Genomic DNA, 21,916 nt, shown 5'->3' with positions numbered 1-21,916 from the left:
ACCCACCTCCCACACTCAATCTTCCCCACTTTGGCTTTGTCTATGGGTCCTTTGTAAATTCGTTGATTTGACCCTTCCCCGTTTTTCCCTGTTACGCCCCTCCCTCCTTCCCTCTTGTTACTGCCGGTTTCGTTTTTCTTTCAATGTTGCTGGTTATATTTTTCTTGCTTCTTTGTTCTGTTGATACATTCCACTTATAGGTGAGATCATATGGTATTTGTCTTTCACCCCCTGGCTTATTTCACTTAGTATAATACTCTCAAGTTCCATCCATGCTGTCGCAAAGGGTAGTAGCTCTTTCTTTCTTTCTGCTGCACAGTATTCCATTGTGCAAATGTACCATACTTTTTTGATCCACTCATTTATTGACGGGCACTTAGGTTGCTTCCAGCACTAGGCTTTTATAAATTGTGCTGCTATGACCATTGGGGTGCATAGGTTCTTTTGAATTGGTGTTTTGGATTCTTAGGGTATAATCTCAGCAGTGGAATCGGTGGGTCAAAAGGCAGTTCCGTTTTTAGCTTTTCGAGGAAATTCCAAACAGCTTTCCACAGTGGTTGCATCAGTCTGCATTCCCACCAACAGTGTACTAGGGTTCCCTTTCCTCCACAACCTCACCAACACTTCTTTGTTGTTTGTTGATTTGCTTATGATGGCCATTCTGACTGGTGTGAAGTGGGATCTCGTTGTGGTTTTAATTTGCGTCTCTCTGATGTCTAGTGATGCTGAGCATCTTTTCATATGTCTCTGGGCCCTGTGTATGTCCTCCTTGGAGAAGTGTCTGTCCAGGTCCTTTGCCCATTTTTTAATTGGATCGTTTGTCTTCTTGGAGTGGAGGCGTGTGAGTTCTTTATATATTTTGTAGATCAAACCCCTGTCTGAGGTATCATTGGCAAATATGTTTTCCGATACAGTTGGTTCCCTTTTCCTTTTGCTGATGTTTCCTTTAACCGTGCAAAAGCTTCTCATTTTGATGAAGTTCCATTTGTTTATTCTTTCCTTTATGTCTCTTGCTCTAGGAGACATATCGGTGAAAATATTGCTGCGTGGAATATCTGAGAGTTTCCTGCCTATGTCCCATTCTAGGACTTCCATGGTGTCGCAACTTATATTGAAGTCTTTTATCCATCTTGAGTTTATTTTTGTGTATGGTGTGGGTTGGCGGTCAAATTTCAGTTTTTTGCATGTGGCTGTCCAGCTCTCCCAACACCATTTGTTGAAGAGGCTATTTTTACTCCATTTTATGCTTCTGTCCCCTTTGTCGAATATTAATTGACCATGGAGACATGGGTTTATTTCTGGGCTCTCTATTCTGTTCCTTGATCTATGAGTCTGCTTGTATGCCAGTACCAGACTGTTTTGATTACAGTGGCCTTGGAATATAGTTTGATGTCAGGTACTGTGATCCCTCCTACTTTGTTCTTCTTTCTCAAAATTGCTGCAGCTATTCAGGGTTGTTTATGGTTCCATATAAATTTTTGAAATGTTTGTTCTATATCTGTGAAATACATCACTGGTATTTTAACAGGGAATGTGTTGAATCTATAAATTACTTAGGGTGGTATGGAAATTTTGATGATGTTAATTCTTCCAATCCATGAATACGGTATATGCTTCCATTTATTTGTGTCTTCCTTGATTTCTTTCTTCAGTGTTGTGTAGTTTTCTGAGTACAGGTCTTTTACCTCCTTGGTTAAGTTTATTCCTAGGTACTTTATTTTTCTTGTTGCTATAGCAAATGGTTCACCCCCCCCCCCCGCCCCGCCGATTTCTGATTCTGACATTTCATTGCTGGTGTACAAAAATACCTTTGATTTCTAAATGTTGACTTGTATCCTGTTGTGTTTCCAAATTCACTTATTAGGTCGAGTGGTTTTTTGGTGGCATCTGTGGGGTTTTCTATGTACACTATCATGTCATGTGCAAACAATGACAGTGTTACTTCCTCCTTTCCAATTTGGATGACATTTATTTCTTTTTCTTGTCGGATCGCTGTGGCTAGGACTTCCACTACTATGTTGAATAGAAGTGGTGAAAGCGGACAACCTTGTCTTTTTCCCAATCTTAGTGGGGAAGCTTTTAGTTTCTGCCCGTTGAGTATGATGTTGGCTGTAGGTTTTTCATATATGGCCTTTATTATGTTGAGGTATGCCCCCTTTATTCCCACTTTACTGAGTGTTTTTATCATAAATGGGGGCTGTCCCTTATCAAATGCTTTTTCCACATCTATTGATGTGATCGTGTGGTTTTTGTCTTTCTTTTGTTTATGTGATGTACTACATTTATTGATTTGTGAATATTGTACCATCCTTACATGCCTGGGCAGAATCCCACTGGATCATGGTGGACGATCTTTTTAATGTATTGCTGGATGCAGTTTGCCGATATTTTGTTGAGGATTCTAGTGTCTATGTTCATCCGCGATATTGGCCTGTAGTCTTCTTTCTTTGTTGTGTCTTTATCTGTTTTGGGATTAGGGTAATGCTGGCCTCATAAAAAAGAGTGTGGGAGTCTTCCCTCTTCTTGGACTCTTTGGAATAGCCTCAGAAGGACAGGGGTTAGCTCTTCCTTCAATGTTTTGTAAAATTCTCCTGTGAAACGGTCCCATCCGGGGCTTTTGTGTGCTGGGACTTTTTTCATTACTGCTTCAATTTCACCAGCTGTTATCAGTCTGTTCAAGCTTTCTGCTTCTTCTTCATTCAGCGTTGGGAGGTTATATTTTTCTAGAAATTTGTCCATTTCACCCAGGCTTTCAAATTTCTTGGCATATAGTTGTTCGTAGTAATTTCTTACAATCCTTCGCATTTCTGTGTTATCAGTTGTTATTTCTCCTCTTTCATTTCTGATATTATTAATTTGGGTCCTCTCCCTTTTTTTCTTGATGAGTCTGCTTAAAGGCTTGTCAATTTTATTTATCTTTTCAAAGAACCAGCTTCTGGCTTGGTTGATCCTTTGAATTGTTCTTTTCGTCTCTATGTCATTCAGTTCTGCTCTAATCTTGACTATTTCCTTCCTTCTACTTGCTCTGGGGTTTAGTTGTTGTTGTTTCTCCAGTTCCTGAAGTTGTAGTGTTACGTCTTTTATTTGAAATGTTTCTATCTTTCTTAGGTAAGCCTGCATTGCTATGAACTCCGCTCTCAGGACTGCCTTTGCTGTGTCCCATAGGTTTTGGACTGTTGTGTGTTCGTTATCGTTTGTTTCCAGAAACTTTTTGATTTCTTCTTTGACCTCCTTATTGACCCATTCATTGTTTAATAGTCTATTGTTCAGTCTCCATGAGTTTGCTAGTTTTTGAGGTTTTTCTTTGAGGTTGATTTCCAGCTTCAAGCCCTTGCGGTCTGAGAAAAAGCTTGGTATTTCAATATTCCTGAATTTGCTGAGGTTTGCTTTGTGTCCTATCATGTGGTCTATCTTTGAAAAACTGCCATGGGCATTTGAAAAGAATGCGTATTTTTCTTCTTTGGGATGAAAGGTTCTATATATGTCAGTTAAGTCTATTTGATTCAGTGCGTCATTCAGCTGCACAATATCTTTATTAATGTTTTGTTTGGAAGATCTGTCCATTTTTGACAGTGGGGTGTTGAAATCCCCTACTATCAGTGTGTTGCTGTCTATATCTTTTTTGAAGTCATCCAACAATTTCCTTATATACTTGGGGGCTCCTATATTGGGAGCATATAAGTTTACAATGTTTATGTCTTCTTGATAGATTCTTCCTTGAAGTATTATAAAGTGCCCCTCTTGGTCTCTCTTTATGGCTGTGTTTTGAAATCTACTTTGTCTGATACAAGTACGGCAACCCTGGCATTTTTCTCTTGCTCATTTTCTTGGAATATTTTTTTCCATCCCTTTACTTTCAATCTGTGTAGGTCTTTTGTTCTGAGGTGGGTCTCTTGTAGGCAGCATATGTGCAGGTCATGTTTTCTTATCCTTTCAGCTACCCTATGTCTTTTGATTGGAGCATTTAATCCAACTTACATTTAAAGTTATTATTGATAGGTATTCATTTTTTCCCTTTGTACCTGTGTTCCTCTCTTTCTCACTTTTTTATTTCATCTTCTTAGACCAGTCCCTTTAGCATATCTTGCAGTGCTGGTTTGGTGGAGGTGTATTCTTTTAGCCTTCTTTTGTTGGGGAAATTCCTTATTTTGCCTTCCCTTTTAATGCAGAGCCTTGCTGGGTAGAGCCTCTCAGTTGCAGGCTTTTGCCTTTCATGGCTTGGAATATTTGTTGCCATTCCTTTCTGGCCTGTAGTGTTTCTGTTGAGAAATCAGCTCCTAGCTGTATCGGGGCCCCCTTGTATGTCACTTTCTCCTTCTTCCTTGCTGCCTTGAGGATTCTCTCTTTGTCTCTGATAGTTGCCATTTTAATGATGATGTGTCTTGGAGTGGACCTCCTTGAGTCCCTCTTGAGTGGGGTCCTCTGTGCCTCCTGGATCCATGAGACCTTTTCTCTCCTCAAATTAGGGAAATTTTCCATCATTACTTTTTCGAGGAGGTTCTCTATCCCTTGTTCCTCCTCTTCTCCTTCTGGTATCCCTATTATACGGATATTATTGCGTTTCAGCTTGTCCTGCATTTCCCTAAATGCCTCTCCATTCTTTTTGAGTCTTTTTTCCATTTCTTGCTCTTTCTGGGAGCTTTTTTCTACCTTATCCTCCAGCTCTCTGATTCGATCCTCAGCTTCATCCAACCTGCTTTGGATTCCTTCTACTGTGTTCTTCAATTCAGAAATGGTATTCTTCATAACCTCTTGTGTCTTCTTGATAGTTTCTATGTCCTTTTCCAGGTTGATATAGTTTGTTGTAAGATCCTGATAGTTTCTCTGCAGTTTCTCATAGTTCTCTTTGAGCTGGCTGAGCTCATTGAGCTTCCTTAGAACCAACCATTGTTTTGAATTCAATATCTGATAGTTCCCTTGCCTCTATTTCATTTAGCTCTCTCTGTGGGGAGTCCCCTTTTCCACTCATTTGGGGGGAACTTCTTTTTCTTCCCATTTTTGTGAGAGTCTGTTAAGTTATTTATTTATCTATTTATCTATCTATTTATTTATTTATTTTTGCTTCCGCTTCAATTGGGCCGTCTAGATTTCCTGACTTTGTGCATTAAACTTCTATGGTAGTAGGCAGGTCTTATTTATTTATTTATTTATTTATTTATTTATTTATTTCCCTTTACTTTTCTTTCTGGGCCTGCCTCTGGTGATGTCAGTTGTAGGCCCTATATGACCTTGGGTTGTTTGTTTGAGCCTTCCAGGAGTCTACTATCTGTGTCTGACTCCTGCTTTGGGCAGCTCTGTGACCCCTTCGGCCAGGGATCCACTATTTCTGTGGATCGCTCTGTACTCTCATGCCAGCTCCTTGATCATGCTCCCTGGCCCGGCAGGATCCCTGGCCCGCCTGAGCTCACGTGTGCTTGCCCCAGCCCAGGGGGCTTCTTCGTGACCTTGCGAACTCGTCTGGCCCCCCAGGCTGGCGGGCACCGGGGCGCTGGTCCGTTTAGGGTCTTCTATTGTGTGCTTTCCCCGCTTTTGGCTCTTTGGATGTGTTGCCTGCCCTCACCAAATGGAGACTACAGAAATGGGAGGAAATCAGCTCCAGGACTCTCTGGTTAATCCTGTCTCCAGTCTCTCCTCCAGGGACTCTGGGCGGCTCTGTGACCCCTTGGGCCGGGTATCCACTATTTCTGCGGACCTCTCTGCAATCGTGGGCCCATGGGGGTCGATTTACACCTGCCCTCGCCAATCTGTGCACTCCCTCGCAGGCCCCATTGGTGCCAACCTGTGGGAGGCCTTGCCAGCTGGCGCGAGCCCTTGCCAGCCCACGCGGGTCCACACACACACTCGCCAACCCTCCCGGCCACTCGGCGCAAGGGTGCGCGCCTGCACTGGGTGGTTTTGGGCTCTCTGTTGTGTGCTTTTCGGCTTTTGGCTCTTTGGGGGTGTGTCCTCTTCCTGCACAATGGAGACTATGGAAAAGAGAAGGAGTCGCGAGTCCCTGGTTCCTCCGCCCATTCTTTCCCCAACACCTCTGTCTCCAGTCCCTCCCCAGGGGTCTCTGTGCAGTTCTGTGACCCCTTAGGCCAAGGATCCACCACCTGTGCAGAGGGCGTTGCAATCACGGGCAGTCTGGTTTGTGCGCGCCCTGCTTCTCCCTCTTTGGGGGAGCGCCCTGCCTGCCCAGAATGGAGACTACAGAATGGGGAGGGAGTCGGGACTCCCCGGTTCTTCCTCCCATTCTTTCCCCAACGCCTCCGTCTCCAGTCTCTCCTCAAAGCTCTCCCAGCCAGTCTGCACTTAGCCCCCCAGCTCACACCCGCACAAGCTGTGTGCGGAGCGCACAGAAGTCTGGTTAATTGATTCCCTTATGCCTGAGCGAGATGGTAGCTGCAGAGTGGGAGGTGCGTTATCACTGGGGCTCCACGAGCTGCCCTCTCAGTTCTCTTCACAAAGTTTTCCTTACCAGTCTTTTCCCAGGCACCAGCCCACCCTGCTGCCGCCTCTACCCAGAGAGCAAGGAGGGTGGCTGCCACTGCAATTTTTGTGTTGGCCCTTTAAATGTCTCTTTGCATCCCCAGCTGCTTGTCTCTGGCAGAGAGCGCCCCTAAGCTTTTCGGGGTTGCGTTTTGTCCGTATTTTCCTGGTTTTAGCTGCAGTAGTTTAGAGGTCCGTTTATGATTCAGATCCTGTTCTTCTCGGGGGGAGCTAACTGGCCGTTTCAATGTCCCTCTGGTGCTAGTGCCTGTGGGCACCCAGCCCACCCTCTCGAGCCTCCACCACACTTCTCACCCATTGGGATGTGTGAGAGTCGAATCCACTGTCTGTCTGCGGCTCCAAGGCTCCTCTCCCCTCTATAGTTCCATTGTTTTCCAGGTGATTACTCCACTATTTAGTCACAATTCCAGTTTGGTCTTGGGAGGAGGAGCTCAGCGTGACTCCCATTCACTCCTCCGCTGTCTTTTTTCTGATCTCTTCATTCTTTTTGAGTCTTTTTTCATTTTCTTGCTCTTTCTGGAAGCTTTTTTCTACCTTATCCTCCAGCTCTCTGATTTGATCTTCTGCTTCGTCTAGCCTGATTTTGATTTCCTCTACTGTGTTCTTCAATTCAGAAATTGTAATCTTCATTTCCTCTTGTCTCTTGATAGTTTCTGTATCTTTTTTCATGCTGATATAGTTTCTAGTAAGTGCCTCATACTTCCCATTTAACCTTATGCATTGCTCTGTTCCACAATGTCCTTGTTGATGTTTTGTTCGGAAGAGCTATCCATTTTTGACAGTGGGGTGTTAAAATCCCCTACTATCAGTTTGTTGCTGTCTATCTTTCTTGAAGTCCTCCAAGATTTTCATTATATATTGGGTGCTCCTATGTTGGGTGCGTATAGGTTTACAATGTTTATGTCTTCTTGAAGGATTCTTCCTTTGAGTATCATGAAGTATCTTTCCAGATCTATTTTTATGGCTTTTGAAATCAGTTTTGCCTGATGTAAGTATTGCTACCCTGGCTTTTTTTCCCTGTCCCTTTGCTTGGAATGTTTTTTCCATCCCTTTACTTTCAGCCTATGTAGGTCCTTTGTTCTGAAGTGGGTCTCTTGTAGGCAGTGTATGTGTGGGTCCATGTTTTCTTTTCCTTTCAGCTACCCTGTGTCTCATCATCATCATTTTTATACAGTCAATATTAATTGATATCTGACCATATATTCACCATTTAATTGCTTTTCTTTCCTCATTGCATCACTAAGCTTCCACTTGGTGTCATTTTCATTCTAGCTATAGAATGCTCTTTTGTATTTTTATAGGGAAATATGCTGGTGATAAATTCTCTCAGTTTGTGTATGAAAATTTTTTATTTCATCTTAATCTTGAAGAATGTTTTTGCTTGGTATAAAGTCATAGATTTCTAACTGTTTTCCTTTCATACTTTAAATATACCATTGGCTTCTATTATTTCTAATAAGTTAGATGACTATCTAATTTGTGCTCCTGTTTTACTTTGGTTGCTTTTAAGGTTTTTCTCTTTGTATTTGTGCTTTAGCACCTTTATTATTATGAGCCTAGGTGTGGATTGCTTTGTTATTGCCTGCAGAGTTTGTACAGCTTCTTGCATTTGTGGCTTGATATCTTTCAAAGGTTCTGAAAAGTTTTCAGACATTTTATCTTCTGCCCCATTGTCTTTATCCTCTTCTTTGGAATATCTTCTTGCATCCTCTATGTTCATATGTTGATACTCAGAATGTGGTCCCCAGGTCAGCAGCAGCATCACCAGGGAGCATGTTAGGACTTCAAAATTTCAGGTTTTACCCTATGCCAGCTAAAACAGAATCTGAATTTTAACATGATCCCCAAGTGATTTTGTTTTTTTGTTTTTTTTGCACAGTCAAGTTTGAAAATCACTGCTCTGTGTCTTACTTATGTTTTTATTTTTCTTTCTTTCTTTTTTTTTAGTATAAAATTTTGTATTTAGAATTAGCCAACTGGACTGAGTTTAGATGATCTCAATTTTGTTGGCAACATCCAAAGCATCATAGTCTGGAGCCAGTCGAACATACACCTTCTTCTCCCCATCAGGCCTGATCAGGGTGTTGACCTTGGCCACATCAATGTCATACAGCTTCTTCACAGCCTGTTTGATCTGGTGCTTGTTGGCCTTGACATCAACAATGAACACAAGTGTATTATTGTCTTCTATCTTCTTCATGGCTGACTCCATAGTCAGGGGGAACTTGATGATGGCATAGTGCTCAAGCTTGTTTCTCCTGGGAGTGCTCTTCCAAGGATCTTTAGGCTGCCTTCAGAGCCAGAGTGTTTTAGGCCTCTGGAAGGTGAGAGATGTGTGGGATCTTCTCTTTTTTTGTGCTGTGGATGCCTTCTAGCACTGCTTTCTTTGGTTGCAAAGCCTTTGCCTTGGCTTTGGCTTTGGGAGGGGCAGGGGCTTCCTTCTTAGCTTTTGGCGTCATCTTCGTGAAAAGCTATTTTTCATTACTTCATCTTTGTGTGCTTCATTTGGGCATTTCCTTCTGACTTAACTTCCAGTTCACTAGTTATCTCTTCAGCTGTGTCTTATTTGTTTAAATTTATCTACTGAGTTATTTATTTCAGGCATTAGTAGTTTTCATTTCTAGATTTTCCATTTGAGAGTTTCCAATTTTCTTATAATTTCAATCTTATTAAGAATAATTATTTAAAAGTTTATATTGGATTTAAAAAAGAAACCTATGTTTGTAATCCTTGTGGGTTTGTTTCTTTTTCTGCTGGCTTTTGTTTACATTATTCTTATTAGTTTTTACTGTATTCCAGACAAAGTATTTGCAAAATTGTTTGTAAAACTAATTCAAGGCCTCATGTGGTGTAATATTCCTAAAGAGAGAATTCATGTTTGTTTCTGACAGGTACCTGCAATCTGGGGCACCAGTAACCTGGGGTTGTTTCAATATAACTTTCATGACTGGCATGATTTGAAGCTGACCTGTCTACTTTTGGTTCACTTTTAATTCTAGAGTGCTGTCTTACAGCATGGTCTTAATTCAAAACGAGGGGGATTTTACCAGACAGATCCACACACCCTGGCAGGTCATGGCTTCCAATTCATGTCTTTTTTAATGCAACTTAGATTCTCAGCAACTGCCTCCAGACTCAGCAAATGTCCCCCAGGGGAAAATCTGTTCCAAGTGCCAGGCTTACCTTCTGGGCTTTCATTCTCCCTTGGATCCTGGCTCAGTAATTCTTCACTCTCCTGCCAGCAATCTGATGCCTTTAAGCAGGTGTTTTTTAAAAATATTTTATCCAGATTTTATAGTGTGCTCAGCAAGAAGGAGAGTGGGTTTGGGTTTTCTAGTCCACTATTTCTGGTAGTGGAAATGCTCTGAGATGCTTCTCTAAACTTGGCCCTCCTCTTCCCTTCATCCTCATTGTTGCCACCCAGCACACACCTTCTCTTCTCTGCTTAGATGCCCACAGGTTCTCACAGGCCTCTCTGACACTAGTTCTTATCCCTCCCACCTCTTTCTATCATTAGTCTTCTCCACTCCTACAAGAGTTACCTTCCTAAAACATGGGTATAGTCAAGACTCTTCCTCAGTTAAAGATCTTTAAAGTGGTCTAAAATCCAACTCAACTTTGCACTCTGAGGCCATGTGGCCAGATTTGGCATTCACAATGGAGCTACAGAGTAGGCAAAAGGCTTTATTGTTCACAAACTGAATCCAGCTGGGCCAGCCTGATACCAAGTTCAAACTGAGATCCGGACTTAATAAATGAGCTTGAACTTATATGTTTGCATTTTATCTTTTTATTTGTTTTACTTTTCTTTAAATTTTTTAATATATGTTTTTCCTTTGGAAAAAAATGCAAAATCATGAGGGGACGTGTTGGTGATGGTAGATAGGGAGTCACATGGTTTTCAGATTAAGATATTTGCCCAAGATCCCATGGCAGAGGTGGAGTTGGAACGTGGGACAACATGCTGGAGTTGAGGCAGCACTGGTGGCGTAGGCATGGTTTTCTGCCTACACATCCACCATTATTCTTTCCTATTCCTTGCAAACAGAGCCTCATTTTTGCTTGGGTATCCAGCACAACATAACAGGTATGCTGAAACAAAGAAATATGGCCCAAATTAAAGAACTGATCAAGGCTCCAAAAATAGGACTAAGCCATGAAGAGATTGCCAACCTATCAGATGTAGAGCTCAAAACACTGATAATCTGGATGCTCACTGAATTGGGTAAGTATGGTTGCAAAATGGAGGAAAAAGTGAAGGCTATGCTAAGTGAAATAAAGAAAAATATACAGGGAACCAACAGTAAAGGGAAGGACACCAGGACTCAAATCAACCTTTGGGAGCAGAAGGAAGAGGTAACATTCAACTGGAACAGAATGAAGAAACAAGAATTCAGAAAAATGAGGAGAGGCTTAGGAACTTCTGGGGCAACTTTAAACATTCCAACATCCAAATCATAGGGGTGCCAGAAGGAGAAGAGGAAGAGCAAGAAATTAAAAACTTATTTGAAAAAATAATGGAAGAGAATTTTCCCAATCTGGCTAAGGAAATAGACTTCCAGGAAGTCCAGGAAGCTTAGAGATTCCCAAAGAAGTTGGACCCAAGGAAGCACACACCAAGGCACATCCTCATTACATTACTCAAGATAAAAGATAAGGAGAGAATCTTAAAAGCAGCAAGAGAAAAGGAGATAGTTACCTACAAGGGAGTTCCCATAAGACAATCGGCTGATTTCTCAAAAGAAACCGTGAAGGCAAGAAGGGGTTGGCAAGAAGGATTCAAAGTCATTAAAGCCAAGGACCTACACCCGAGATTACTCTATCCAGCAAAGCTATCATTTAGAGTGGAAGGGCAGATAAAATGCTTCTCAGATAAGGTCAAGTTAAAGGGGTTTATCATCACCAAGTCCTTATTATATGAAATGTTAAAAGGACTTATCTAAGAGAAAGAAGATCAAAAACTAAGAACAGTAAAATGACAACAAACTCACAACTATCAACAACTGAACCTGAGAAAAACAAAAACAAAAGCAAACCAAGCAAACAACTAGAACAGGAACAGAATCATAGAAATGGGGTTTAGAGGGGAAGGGAAGGGGGTAGAATGGGGAAAAGGTACAGGAAATAAGCAGTATAAAGAGTAGGTACAAAATAGACAGGGGAAGGTTAAGAATAGCATAGGAAATGAAGAAGCCAAAGAATTTATATGTATGACCCATGGACATGAACTAAAAGGAGGGCGGTGCTGGGAGGAGGAGTGGTATAGGGTGGAGGGAAAAAAAGGGAAGGGGAAAAATGGGACAACCATAATAGCATAATCAATAAAATATACATTAAAAAAAGAAAGTGGGAGAGTCAAGATGGTGGAGGAGTGAGTGGAAGTCACACTGACCTCCTCCCAGGACCAACCTGAAATTACAACTAAGTTGTGGAGAAATCACCTGGAACACACAACTGAACCATAGTGACAGAGGAGCCTTATAACCTCAGACAGAGAAGAATCAGCTTTAGCATAACCTAACTGGTAAGGAGTGCAGTAGAAACTCAAGAAGGCAGGCAGGGGGTGTCCGTGCGTGGCAGCACCAGAAGAGTATTGAAATGGCCAGTTGGATCCCCCTGAGACAAGTGGGGTCTGAACCATAGGCAGGGATCTTCAGCCTACAGCACCAGATCCCAAACAGTACACATATAACAGCCAGCTGCAAAAAGTGGCAGGGTTGCTTTTTGCCAGAGATGGGCAGCTGGAGACACAAAGGGATGTTTAAGAGGCCAACAGATAAATTTTTCTTTGTAGTCACTTACCCTGGGTTTTGGCAGAGGCGGGCACAGGGTAGGCTGGAGACGCCTGGGGAGGGATGGGAAAGAGGCTTTGGGGAGACAACTGAGAGAGTAGCCAGCAGACTCCTGGTGCTGACTCCTCCCTCATATGGCTACAGCCATCTTGCTCAGGCAGACCACTCCCCTGAGTGGCTGCAGCATGAGAGGGCACAATAGCCCCACCTCCAGAAAGAACTCTACCTTTGCCCAGTGTGCCTAAGCCTGACTACTGAGTACAAAATGACTAGATTAACAACTGAAGGAGACAGCCACAGACAGTAGATTCCTGGAAGACTGGAAAAGACTGCCTAAATCCAGACAGGGTCAATAGCTGGCAGACCCAAAAAGAATAAACGGTGGTTTCCTACCATAGAAGTTCACACCACAAAGTCTTGATATGAAACTATCAAGAGACAAGAAGAAATGAAGATTACAATTTCTGAATTGAAGAACATAGTAGAGGGAATCCAAAGCAGGCTAGACGAAGCAGAAGATCAAATCAGAGAGCTGGAGGATAAGGTAGAAAAAAGCTCCCAGAAAGAGCAAGAAATGGAAAAAAGACTCAAAAAGAATGGAGAGGCATTTAGGGAAATGCAGGACAAGCTGAAACGCAATAATATCCGTATAATAGGGATACCAGAAGGAGAAGAGGAGGAACAAGGGATAGAGAACCTCCTCGAAAAAGTAATGATGGAAAATTTCCCTAATTTGAGGAGAGAAAAGGTCTCATGGATCCAGGAGGCACAGAGGACCCCACTCAAGAGGGACTCAAGGAGGTCCACTCCAAGACACATCATCATTAAAATGGCAACTATCAGAGACAAAGAGAGAATCCTCAAGGCAGCAAGGAAGAAGGAGAAAGTGACATACAAGGGGGGCCCCGATACAGCTAGGAGCTGATTTCTCAACAGAAACACTACAGGCCAGAAAGGAATGGCAACAAATATTCCAAGCCATGAAAGGCAAAAGCCTGCAACTGAGAGGCTCTACCCAGCAAGGCTCTGCATTAAAAGGGAAGGCAAAATAAGGAATTTCCCCAACAAAAGAAGGCTAAAAGAATACACCTCCACCAAACCAGCACTGCAAGATATGCTAAAGGGACTGGTCTAAGAAGATGAAATAAAAAAGTGAGAAAGAGAGGAACACAGGTACAAAGGGAAAAAATGAATACCTATCAATAATAACTTTAAATGTAAGTTGGATTAAATGCTCCAATCAAAAGACATAGGGTAGCTGAAAGGATAAGAAAACATGACCTGCACATATGCTGCCTACAAGAGACCCACCTCAGAACAAAAGACCTACACAGATTGAAAGTAAAGGGATGGAAAAAAATATTCCAAGAAAATGAGCAAGAGAAAAATGCCAGGGTTGCCGTACTTGTATCAGACAAAGTAGATTTCAAAACACAGCCATAAAGAGAGACCAAGAGGGGCACTTTATAATACTTCAAGGAAGAATCTATCAAGAAGACATAAACATTGTAAACTTATATGCTCCCAATATAGGAGCCCCCAAGTATATAAGGAAATTGTTGGATGACTTCAAAAAAGATATAGACAGCAACACACTGATAGTAGGGGATTTCAACACCCCACTGTCAAAAATGGACAGATCTTCCAAACAAAACATTAATAAAGATATTGTGCAGCTGAATGACGCACTGAATCAAATAGACTTAACTGACATATATAGAACCTTTCATCCCAAAGAAGAAAAATACGCATTCTTTTCAAATGCCCATGGCAGTTTTTCAAAGATAGACCACATGATAGGACACAAAGCAAACCTCAGCAAATTCAGGAATATTGAAATACCAAGCTTTTTCTCAGACCGCAAGGGCTTGAAGCTGGAAATCAACCTCAAAGAAAAACCTCAAAAACTAGCAAACTCATGGAGACTGAACAATAGACTATTAAACAATGAATGGGTCAATAAGGAGGTCAAAGAAGAAATCAAAAAGTTTCTGGAAACAAACGATAACGAACACACAACAGTCCAAAACCTATGGGACACAGCAAAGGCAGTCCTGAGAGCGGAGTTCATAGCAATGCAGGCTTACCTAAGAAAGATAGAAACATTTCAAATAAAAGACGTAACACTACAACTTCAGGAACTGGAGAAACAACAACAACTAAACCCCAGAGCAAGTAGAAGGAAGGAAATAGTCAAGATTAGAGCAGAACTGAATGACATAGAGACGAAAAGAACAATTCAAAGGATCAACCAAGCCAGAAGCTGGTTCTTTGAAAAGATAAATAAAATTGACAAGCCTTTAAGCAGACTCATCAAGAAAAAAAGGGAGAGGACCCAAATTAATAATATCAGAAATGAAAGAGGAGAAATAACAACTGATAACACAGAAATGCGAAGGATTGTAAGAAATTACTACGAACAACTATATGCCAAGAAATTTGAAAGCCTGGGTGAAATGGACAAATTTCTAGAAAAATATAACCTCCCAACGCTGAATGAAGAAGAAGCAGAAAGCTTGAACAGACTGATAACAGCTGGTGAAATTGAAGCAGTAATGAAAAAAGTCCCAGCACACAAAAGCCCCCGGATGGGACCGTTTCACAGGAGAATTTTACAAAACATTGAAGGAAGAGCTAACCCCTGTCCTTCTGAGGCTATTCCAAAGAGTCCAAGAAGAGGGAAGACTCCCACACTCTTTTTTATGAGGCCAGCATTACCCTAATCCCAAAACAGATAAAGACACAACAAAGAAAGAAGACTACAGGCCAATATTGCGGATGAACATAGACACTAGAATCCTCAACAAAATATCGGCAAACTGCATCCAGCAATACATTAAAAAGATCGTCCACCATGATCCAGTGGGATTCTGCCCAGGCATGTAAGGATGGTACAATATTCACAAATCAATAAATGTAGTACATCACATAAACAAAAGAAAGACAAAAACCACACGATCACATCAATAGATGTGGAAAAAGCATTTGATAAGGGACAGCCCCCATTTATGATAAAAACACTCAGTAAAGTGGGAATAAAGGGGGCATACCTCAACATAATAAAGGCCATATATGAAAAACCTACAGCCAACATCATACTCAACGGGCAGAAACTAAAAGCTTCCCCACTAAGATTGGGAAAAAGACAAGGTTGTCCGCTTTCACCACTTCTATTCAACATAGTAGTGGAAGTCCTAGCCACAGCGATCCGACAAGAAAAAGAAATAAATGTCATCCAAATTGGAAAGGAGGAAGTAACACTGTCATTGTTTGCACATGACATGATAGTGTACATAGAAAACCCCACAGATGCCACCAAAAAACCACTCGACCTAATAAGTGAATTTGGAAACACAACAGGATACAAGTCAACATTTAGAAATCAAAGGTATTTTTGTACACCAGCAATGAAATGTCAGAATCAGAAATCGGCGGGGCGGGGGCGGGGGTGAACCATTTGCTATAGCAACAAGAAAAATAAAGTACCTAGGAATAAACTTAACCAAGGAGGTAAAAGACCTGTACTCAGAAAACTACACAACACTGAAGAAAGAAATCAAGGAAGACACAAATAAATGGAAGCATATACCGTATTCATGGATTGGAAGAATTAACATCATCAAAATTTCCATACCACCCTAAGTAATTTATAGATTCAACACATTCCCTGTTAAAATACCAGTGATGTATTTCACAGATATAGAACAAACATTTCAAAAATTTATATGGAACCATAAACAACCCTGAATAGCTGCAGCAATTTTGAGAAAGAAGAACAAAGTAGGAGGGATCACAGTACCTGACATCAAACTATATTCCAAGGCCACTGTAATCAAAACAGTCTGGTACTGGCATACAAGCAGACTCATAGATCAAGGAACAGAATAGAGAGCCCAGAAATAAACCCATGTCTCCATGGTCAATTAATATTCGACAAAGGGGACAGAAGCATAAAATGGAGTAAAAATAGCCTCTTCAACAAATGGTGTTGGGAGAGCTGGACAGCCACATGCAAAAAACTGAAATTTGACCGCCAACCCACACCATACACAAAAATAAACTCAAGATGGATAAAAGACTTCAATATAAGTTGCGACACCATGGAAGTCCTAGAATGGGACATAGGCAGGAAACTCTCAGATATTCCACGCAGCAATATTTTCACCGATATGTCTCCTAGAGCAAGAGACATAAAGGAAAGAATAAACAAATGGAACTTCATCAAAATGAGAAGCTTTTGCACGGTTAAAGGAAACATCAGCAAAAGGAAAAGGGAACCAACTGTATCGGAAAACATATTTGCCAATGATACCTCAGACAGGGGTTTGATCTACAAAATATATAAAGAACTCACACGCCTCCACTCCAAGAAGACAAACGATCCAATTAAAAAATGGGCAAAGGACCTGGACAGACACTTCTCCAAGGAGGACATACACAGGGCCCAGAGACATATGAAAAGATGCTCAGCATCACTAGACATCAGAGAGACGCAAATTAAAACCACAACGAGATCCCACTTCACACCAGTCAGAATGGCCATCATAAGCAAATCAACAAACAACAAAGAAGTGTTGGTGAGGTTGTGGAGGAAAGGGAACCCTAGTACACTGTTGGTGGGAATGCAGACTGATGCAACCACTGTGGAAAGCTGTTTGGAATTTCCTCGAAAAGCTAAAAACGGAACTGCCTTTTGACCCACCGATTCCACTGCTGAGATTATACCCTAAGAATCCAAAACACCAATTCAAAAGAACCTATGCACCCCAATGGTCATAGCAGCACCAAAAAAAATGATGATGATTATATCATCTTAGGGAGGGTTTGTTATGCAGAATTAAAATATTCAACAATGGCATATAAATTGGGAGAGTGTATCTGGAAGTTTTAAGACCCTTGCATTGTCTGAAAAGAAAAGTGCCAGTTAATGGGATTAGATTTTGAGGAATTAATGATTCTTGTTTTAACCTGTTTAGTAACTACTAAAAGTAGTGAAAGACTGTATAAGAGCCAAACTAATAACATGGGAGAAATAGGGAATTTTTTAGAATACTCAATCCAGAAGATGGCACAAAAGTAAAGAAAAACCAAATAGGTGGGAATAATGAAAAGTGTTTAGTAAGCTTGGATATTTAAACTCAGATAAATTAACAATTGTATGAGAGATAAATTGACTAAACTCTCCAATTGAAAGATAAACTCTGTCAGACTGGCTGGCAATGAAACAAAACCCCAATATCTGCTGTTTACAGGAGACATCTAAAACATAAAGGTATAGAAAGGCTCAATGTGAGAGATGGAAAAAGATAAAAGGTATATCATGCAAAACTGTCTAAGAGAAAATTGGAATATTAATATCAGACATAGTATGCTATAAGGCAAAAAGTGTTGTTAGAGATAAAGAAGGATACTTCGTTACGATAAAAGACTCATTTTACTAGGCAAATAAAACAGTTCTAAATTTGTGTGAATGAAATAACATAACCTCAAAATATATAAAAGCAAAAACTGACAGAACTAGAAGGACAAATAGACAAATCCACTGTCAGAGATTTCAACATACCTCTCTTTACAACTGATAAATGAAAAAGTATGCAAGGATAGAGAAGACTTGCGCACTACATTAGCACTCTTGCCCCCGTGGCCATCCATAGAAGTACTCCACAGCTGTACTCCACAGCTGCAGAGGCACCGAGCAGAGGTGGGAGGGCAGGACTGTAGCAGCAGGGAGGGAAGGTGGAGTCAGGGACAGCTGCCAGCTTCTGAGCTCAGGCCCTGTGTGAGTGATGACACTGTATCTATTTTATTTAACCTAGAATTGTTGACCACTTAGTAGATTTTTAAAAAATAGGTAGATGCTAGAAGCTGAGAGTTGGGAGAAGGAATGCAAAAATAATAACTGTTGTAATTTATTGAGTGTCTTCTATGTGTCAGGCACTATGCCAGGTGCTTAATTTTAATTAGCACTGATTTTCCCTACAAACCTTTAATGTGGTTGTTACTATGTCCCTTGTATAGACGGGGAAACTGAGACTCAGAGAGGTAAAGTAAGTTGAATAGGATACTACCGCTGTCCTCAAAGGAGTATAAAAGCTCTCAGGAGGGAAGACAAGCTCACAACAATGCAAGGGGGAGATGAAAAGAGAGACTGTGGGCTGAAGACAGGAAAGCTTCCAGTCTCCCAGCCAGGCCAGGCAAGCCCAGAAATGAGGGCCGGGGGCTATCAGAGTCTGTATAAATTGGGATCACTTAGAATGGATTTCCCAGCTACTTCCAAAGTAAACTTTCCTTCCTGAAAACAGAAAGAGCCTAGCCAACACCTCGAAGGCAATGTTCTGGGCACGTGGCAGAAGACATGGCCACCCACTAGCTGACCACAGCCTTGGACCCTCAACAGGAGGCTCACTCTGTGAGTCTCTGAAGTCCCCAGCTTCAAGTTACTCAGAGGCCAAAAAGAACAAAGTGACCCGTGTATTGTTTGGCCTAAATACAAGTTATTAGTCAATAGACCATTGGAGCAGGAAGCAGGGTCATAAGGTCCAAGACAGATCCCTCATGGATTTTATTTTTCTCTTGTGAGTTCTAAATCCTTAGTTCTAACCAAACAACTCTGAAACTGGACACTCCCAGTGCCTTCATCTCAGAGATTTTGTTACAAGTCCAAAATGACCTTTTGCCTCCCTCCATTTGCCATGCTAGAACCTTCGCTTTAAACCATAGCTCAAAGATATGTTCTCCAGGAAGCTCTCCCGGATCAATCTGCCTCACTCTCCCCATCATGTCATTCTTTCCCAAAGGCTGTGCTCCTTCTTTCTCTAAACTGACTTCATCTTCTCCGTGCTCAGTTCCAGGTCCCCCCGCTGGCATCAAAGCTGTCCCTTCGTCTGCGAGCAGTGTGGTGGTGTCTTGGCTCCCTCCCACCAAGCCAAATGGGGTGATCCGCAAGTACACCATCTTCTGCTCCAGTCCTGGGTCTGGCCAGCCGGTAAGTGGGCCCAGGCGGAAGGATGAGCGGGGCAGGAGGAGGGAAAAAGTACCCTGGAGATCAGCTGGCTTCCAGACCAAATGCTGGGGCTACTTAAATCTATGTTGCTACCTGGATTCATGAGTAAGAACGGCCCTGGTCACATAAGACTGGATGAAGCCTTACCCAATGTTCCTCTTCAGTCTGTGGTCCTCTGTTCCAGGGCTCCACGAGGCTCCTTTGAGTCATGACCAAGCAGGCATGAAAGGGAGGCCAGAGCCTTGGTTCCTCTAGTCTGGCTCACCAAGAAAACCCCTATCAGACCCCAGAGCTGTTGGTTGACTGGGAACTGACTGGTCCCTGGTCTCTGGAAATAAACTGCTTTCCAGCACGGTCAGTCTGGTCTTGCAGGGCTGCTGGGACTCTGCCCTGAGCAGCCCCCTCAACAAAGAGCCAGCTGAAGGGAGGAAAAAAAAAAATAGGGGACAGCTGACGAGGACATCTCTCTAGGCCAGGATCTGGACCTTAGCAAAGGGAGAGGACAGAGAGACTACAATATGTGCCCAAACCCTGGAGCGGAGTGGGTGGCCCCCAGACTTGGGCACAGTGCTAGCCCCTGTCCTCCCACTGAATGCTGAGAAGGGGCCTCATGGAAAGGAAAGAGAGGATGAGGGTAGGTGCAGTGGGTTATGCACCCACATCCCATAATATGCATCTTTCCTTTGCCTCTAACCCTCAGCCACTCAACCACAAAGTGCTGCTGGGTGACTACTCTGGAGCACACCTGCTCAAGTTATGAGAGCAGGTGCACAGATACCTGCCCTCAGGAGGATTCCAATCTCTGGGGGGGAGGCGAAGGGGTGCCCACTAAAGGGGCAACAGTACTACCCAGGAGATGTGCTTGGGACTGGGATGGGGGGAGCAAGAAGCAAAAGGAGCCAGCTTCTCCCTCCATCAGCAACTTGTAATGTGACAGCAGGCCAAGCATCTGCAGATGAGCTTCTAGCAGCCAGAAAAGCTGTCCTAAAATTGCTCAGTAATTGTGTCATCATCTCCTCCTCTGCACCCTGCTTTCCTATGGTCTTTCTGAATTACCCTCTGAGCCCAGCTGCTCACCTCCGAGGCCAGAGTTCTATTACCAGAGAGGAAGCCCATAAACGTTTTTCCAGTGATTCCATCCACTCCTCTCCATTCTCATGGCGACTGCCTCACATGCACAAAAGTGCACATTTTCATGGCTGTACAGCTCCATGAATTCTCCCAGCACACACAGGCAAGCAGCACTAAGAGCAGGGAACAGGATATCACAACACCCAAGAAGACCACCTTGTACTCCTTCCCATCACCACCTGCCCCTGGGAGGGTAACCACCGTCCTGACTTGGATGAGTGTTGCCTCTTTTTGTACATGGTAGAAATGGAGTCATACCATTTGTCTGGCTACTTTTACTAAACATTATTTTGAATTTGTGAATTTCACCCACATTGTTGTGTGTGGCTATAAATCATTCATTTACTTGCATTTCTATGTAGTTTTCAATTGTGTGCACATATTACAATTTATTATCCATCGATAGGCATTTGGGTAGCTTTCAGTTTGAGGCTATTACAAACGGTGCTGCCATGAATGTTCTTGCATGTGTCTCTTGGTGTTCATGCATTTCTGTTGGGCGTGCACCTGGGAGGAGAATTGCTGGGTCATGGGGTCTACAAATGTTGGGTTAAGAACACCCTGCCATTGTTGAGTGGTTCTGCCAATTTTCCAGTTAATGTTTTCAGCCAGGTCTTCTGCCCCTCTTTCCCCTCTCCCCAACTCTTCCCCACACACACACATTCTAGGCTTTCCTTACACTAAGCCTGTCACCATTCTGGGCGCCCACAATGCCTTTTTACACGTGTACCTCTCCCCTGCCAATCCTACCATAGTATGCTCTTCACCCTCTATCACACCCTGAATGTATTAAATGGCAATTAGCTGTTCACTCACCTGCTCCTGCACTGGTTGGTGGGGCCCTGTGAGGACAAAGGCAGTATCTTTTCATCTTTGGGTCCCCCACAGCCAAACACTGTGCCTGGGACATCATTGTCACCAAATATATGTTTAATGAATTACTAGCAGCTTGGCAATTATAAAGCCTTAGACATTGGGCAAGTTTCCCTTTATACACTGATAGTCTAGCTTAGGTTTTTGCAGTCATTTCCTGCTCTGACAATAAAGTCTTTCAAAGGGATTGGTGTCCAGGGCCCAGCCTCCTCATTAACTTGGGCCTTAGGAGCCCCAAGTCGATTGGCTGAGAACCCCACTCCCAGGACCCAGAGAAGAGCTCTTGGTCCTCATTTCCTCCTTCGGCTGCTGGAGACCCTGGGACCCTTCCTGCTTCCTCTTCATGTCCTGAACATGCAAGAACCTCCTCTCTCATGGGAAGATTTCCCATTGGACAGTGTCACATGAGTGGCCAGCTGTACTAGTGGAATGAGAATGTCAGCCATATTTCCGGGTAGGCACTGGGCTTAGTGAGGGACCTAACCACCATATGTGATTTGTGATGTTATCATTTTACACAAATGTCTTCCAAATTTCAAATAACTGCATTACAAATTCACTTATGAAAGAGCTGCCAGGAGTGAATGGTGTGGTTGAGGACATGCTTGTGTATACGTGACAATGC

At 42.5% G+C, this 21,916-nt stretch overlaps 1 protein-coding gene across 1 annotated transcript in view; it reads left to right on the top strand.

Moving 5' to 3' along the window:
* The window catches only part of DSCAML1 (DS cell adhesion molecule like 1), a 343,723-nt gene that overhangs the window by 304,211 nt on the left and 17,596 nt on the right, over positions 1-21,916 (top strand). The window contains exon 19 of the mRNA XM_054592323.1: positions 19,130-19,269. Within this exon, the coding sequence (XP_054448298.1) occupies positions 19,130-19,269 (140 nt within the window). The remainder of the gene's footprint in view (positions 1-19,129; positions 19,270-21,916) is intronic.

Source organism: Pteronotus mesoamericanus, unplaced genomic scaffold (assembly GCF_021234165.1).
Source record: "Pteronotus mesoamericanus isolate MK-2021 breed Mesoamerican mustached bat unplaced genomic scaffold, CSHL_Meso_final scaffold_36, whole genome shotgun sequence".
Classification (NCBI taxonomy): domain Eukaryota; kingdom Metazoa; phylum Chordata; class Mammalia; order Chiroptera; family Mormoopidae; genus Pteronotus; species Pteronotus mesoamericanus.
Note: the sequence above shows the minus strand (reverse complement) of the source record. Positions and strands in the feature narration are given on the sequence as shown.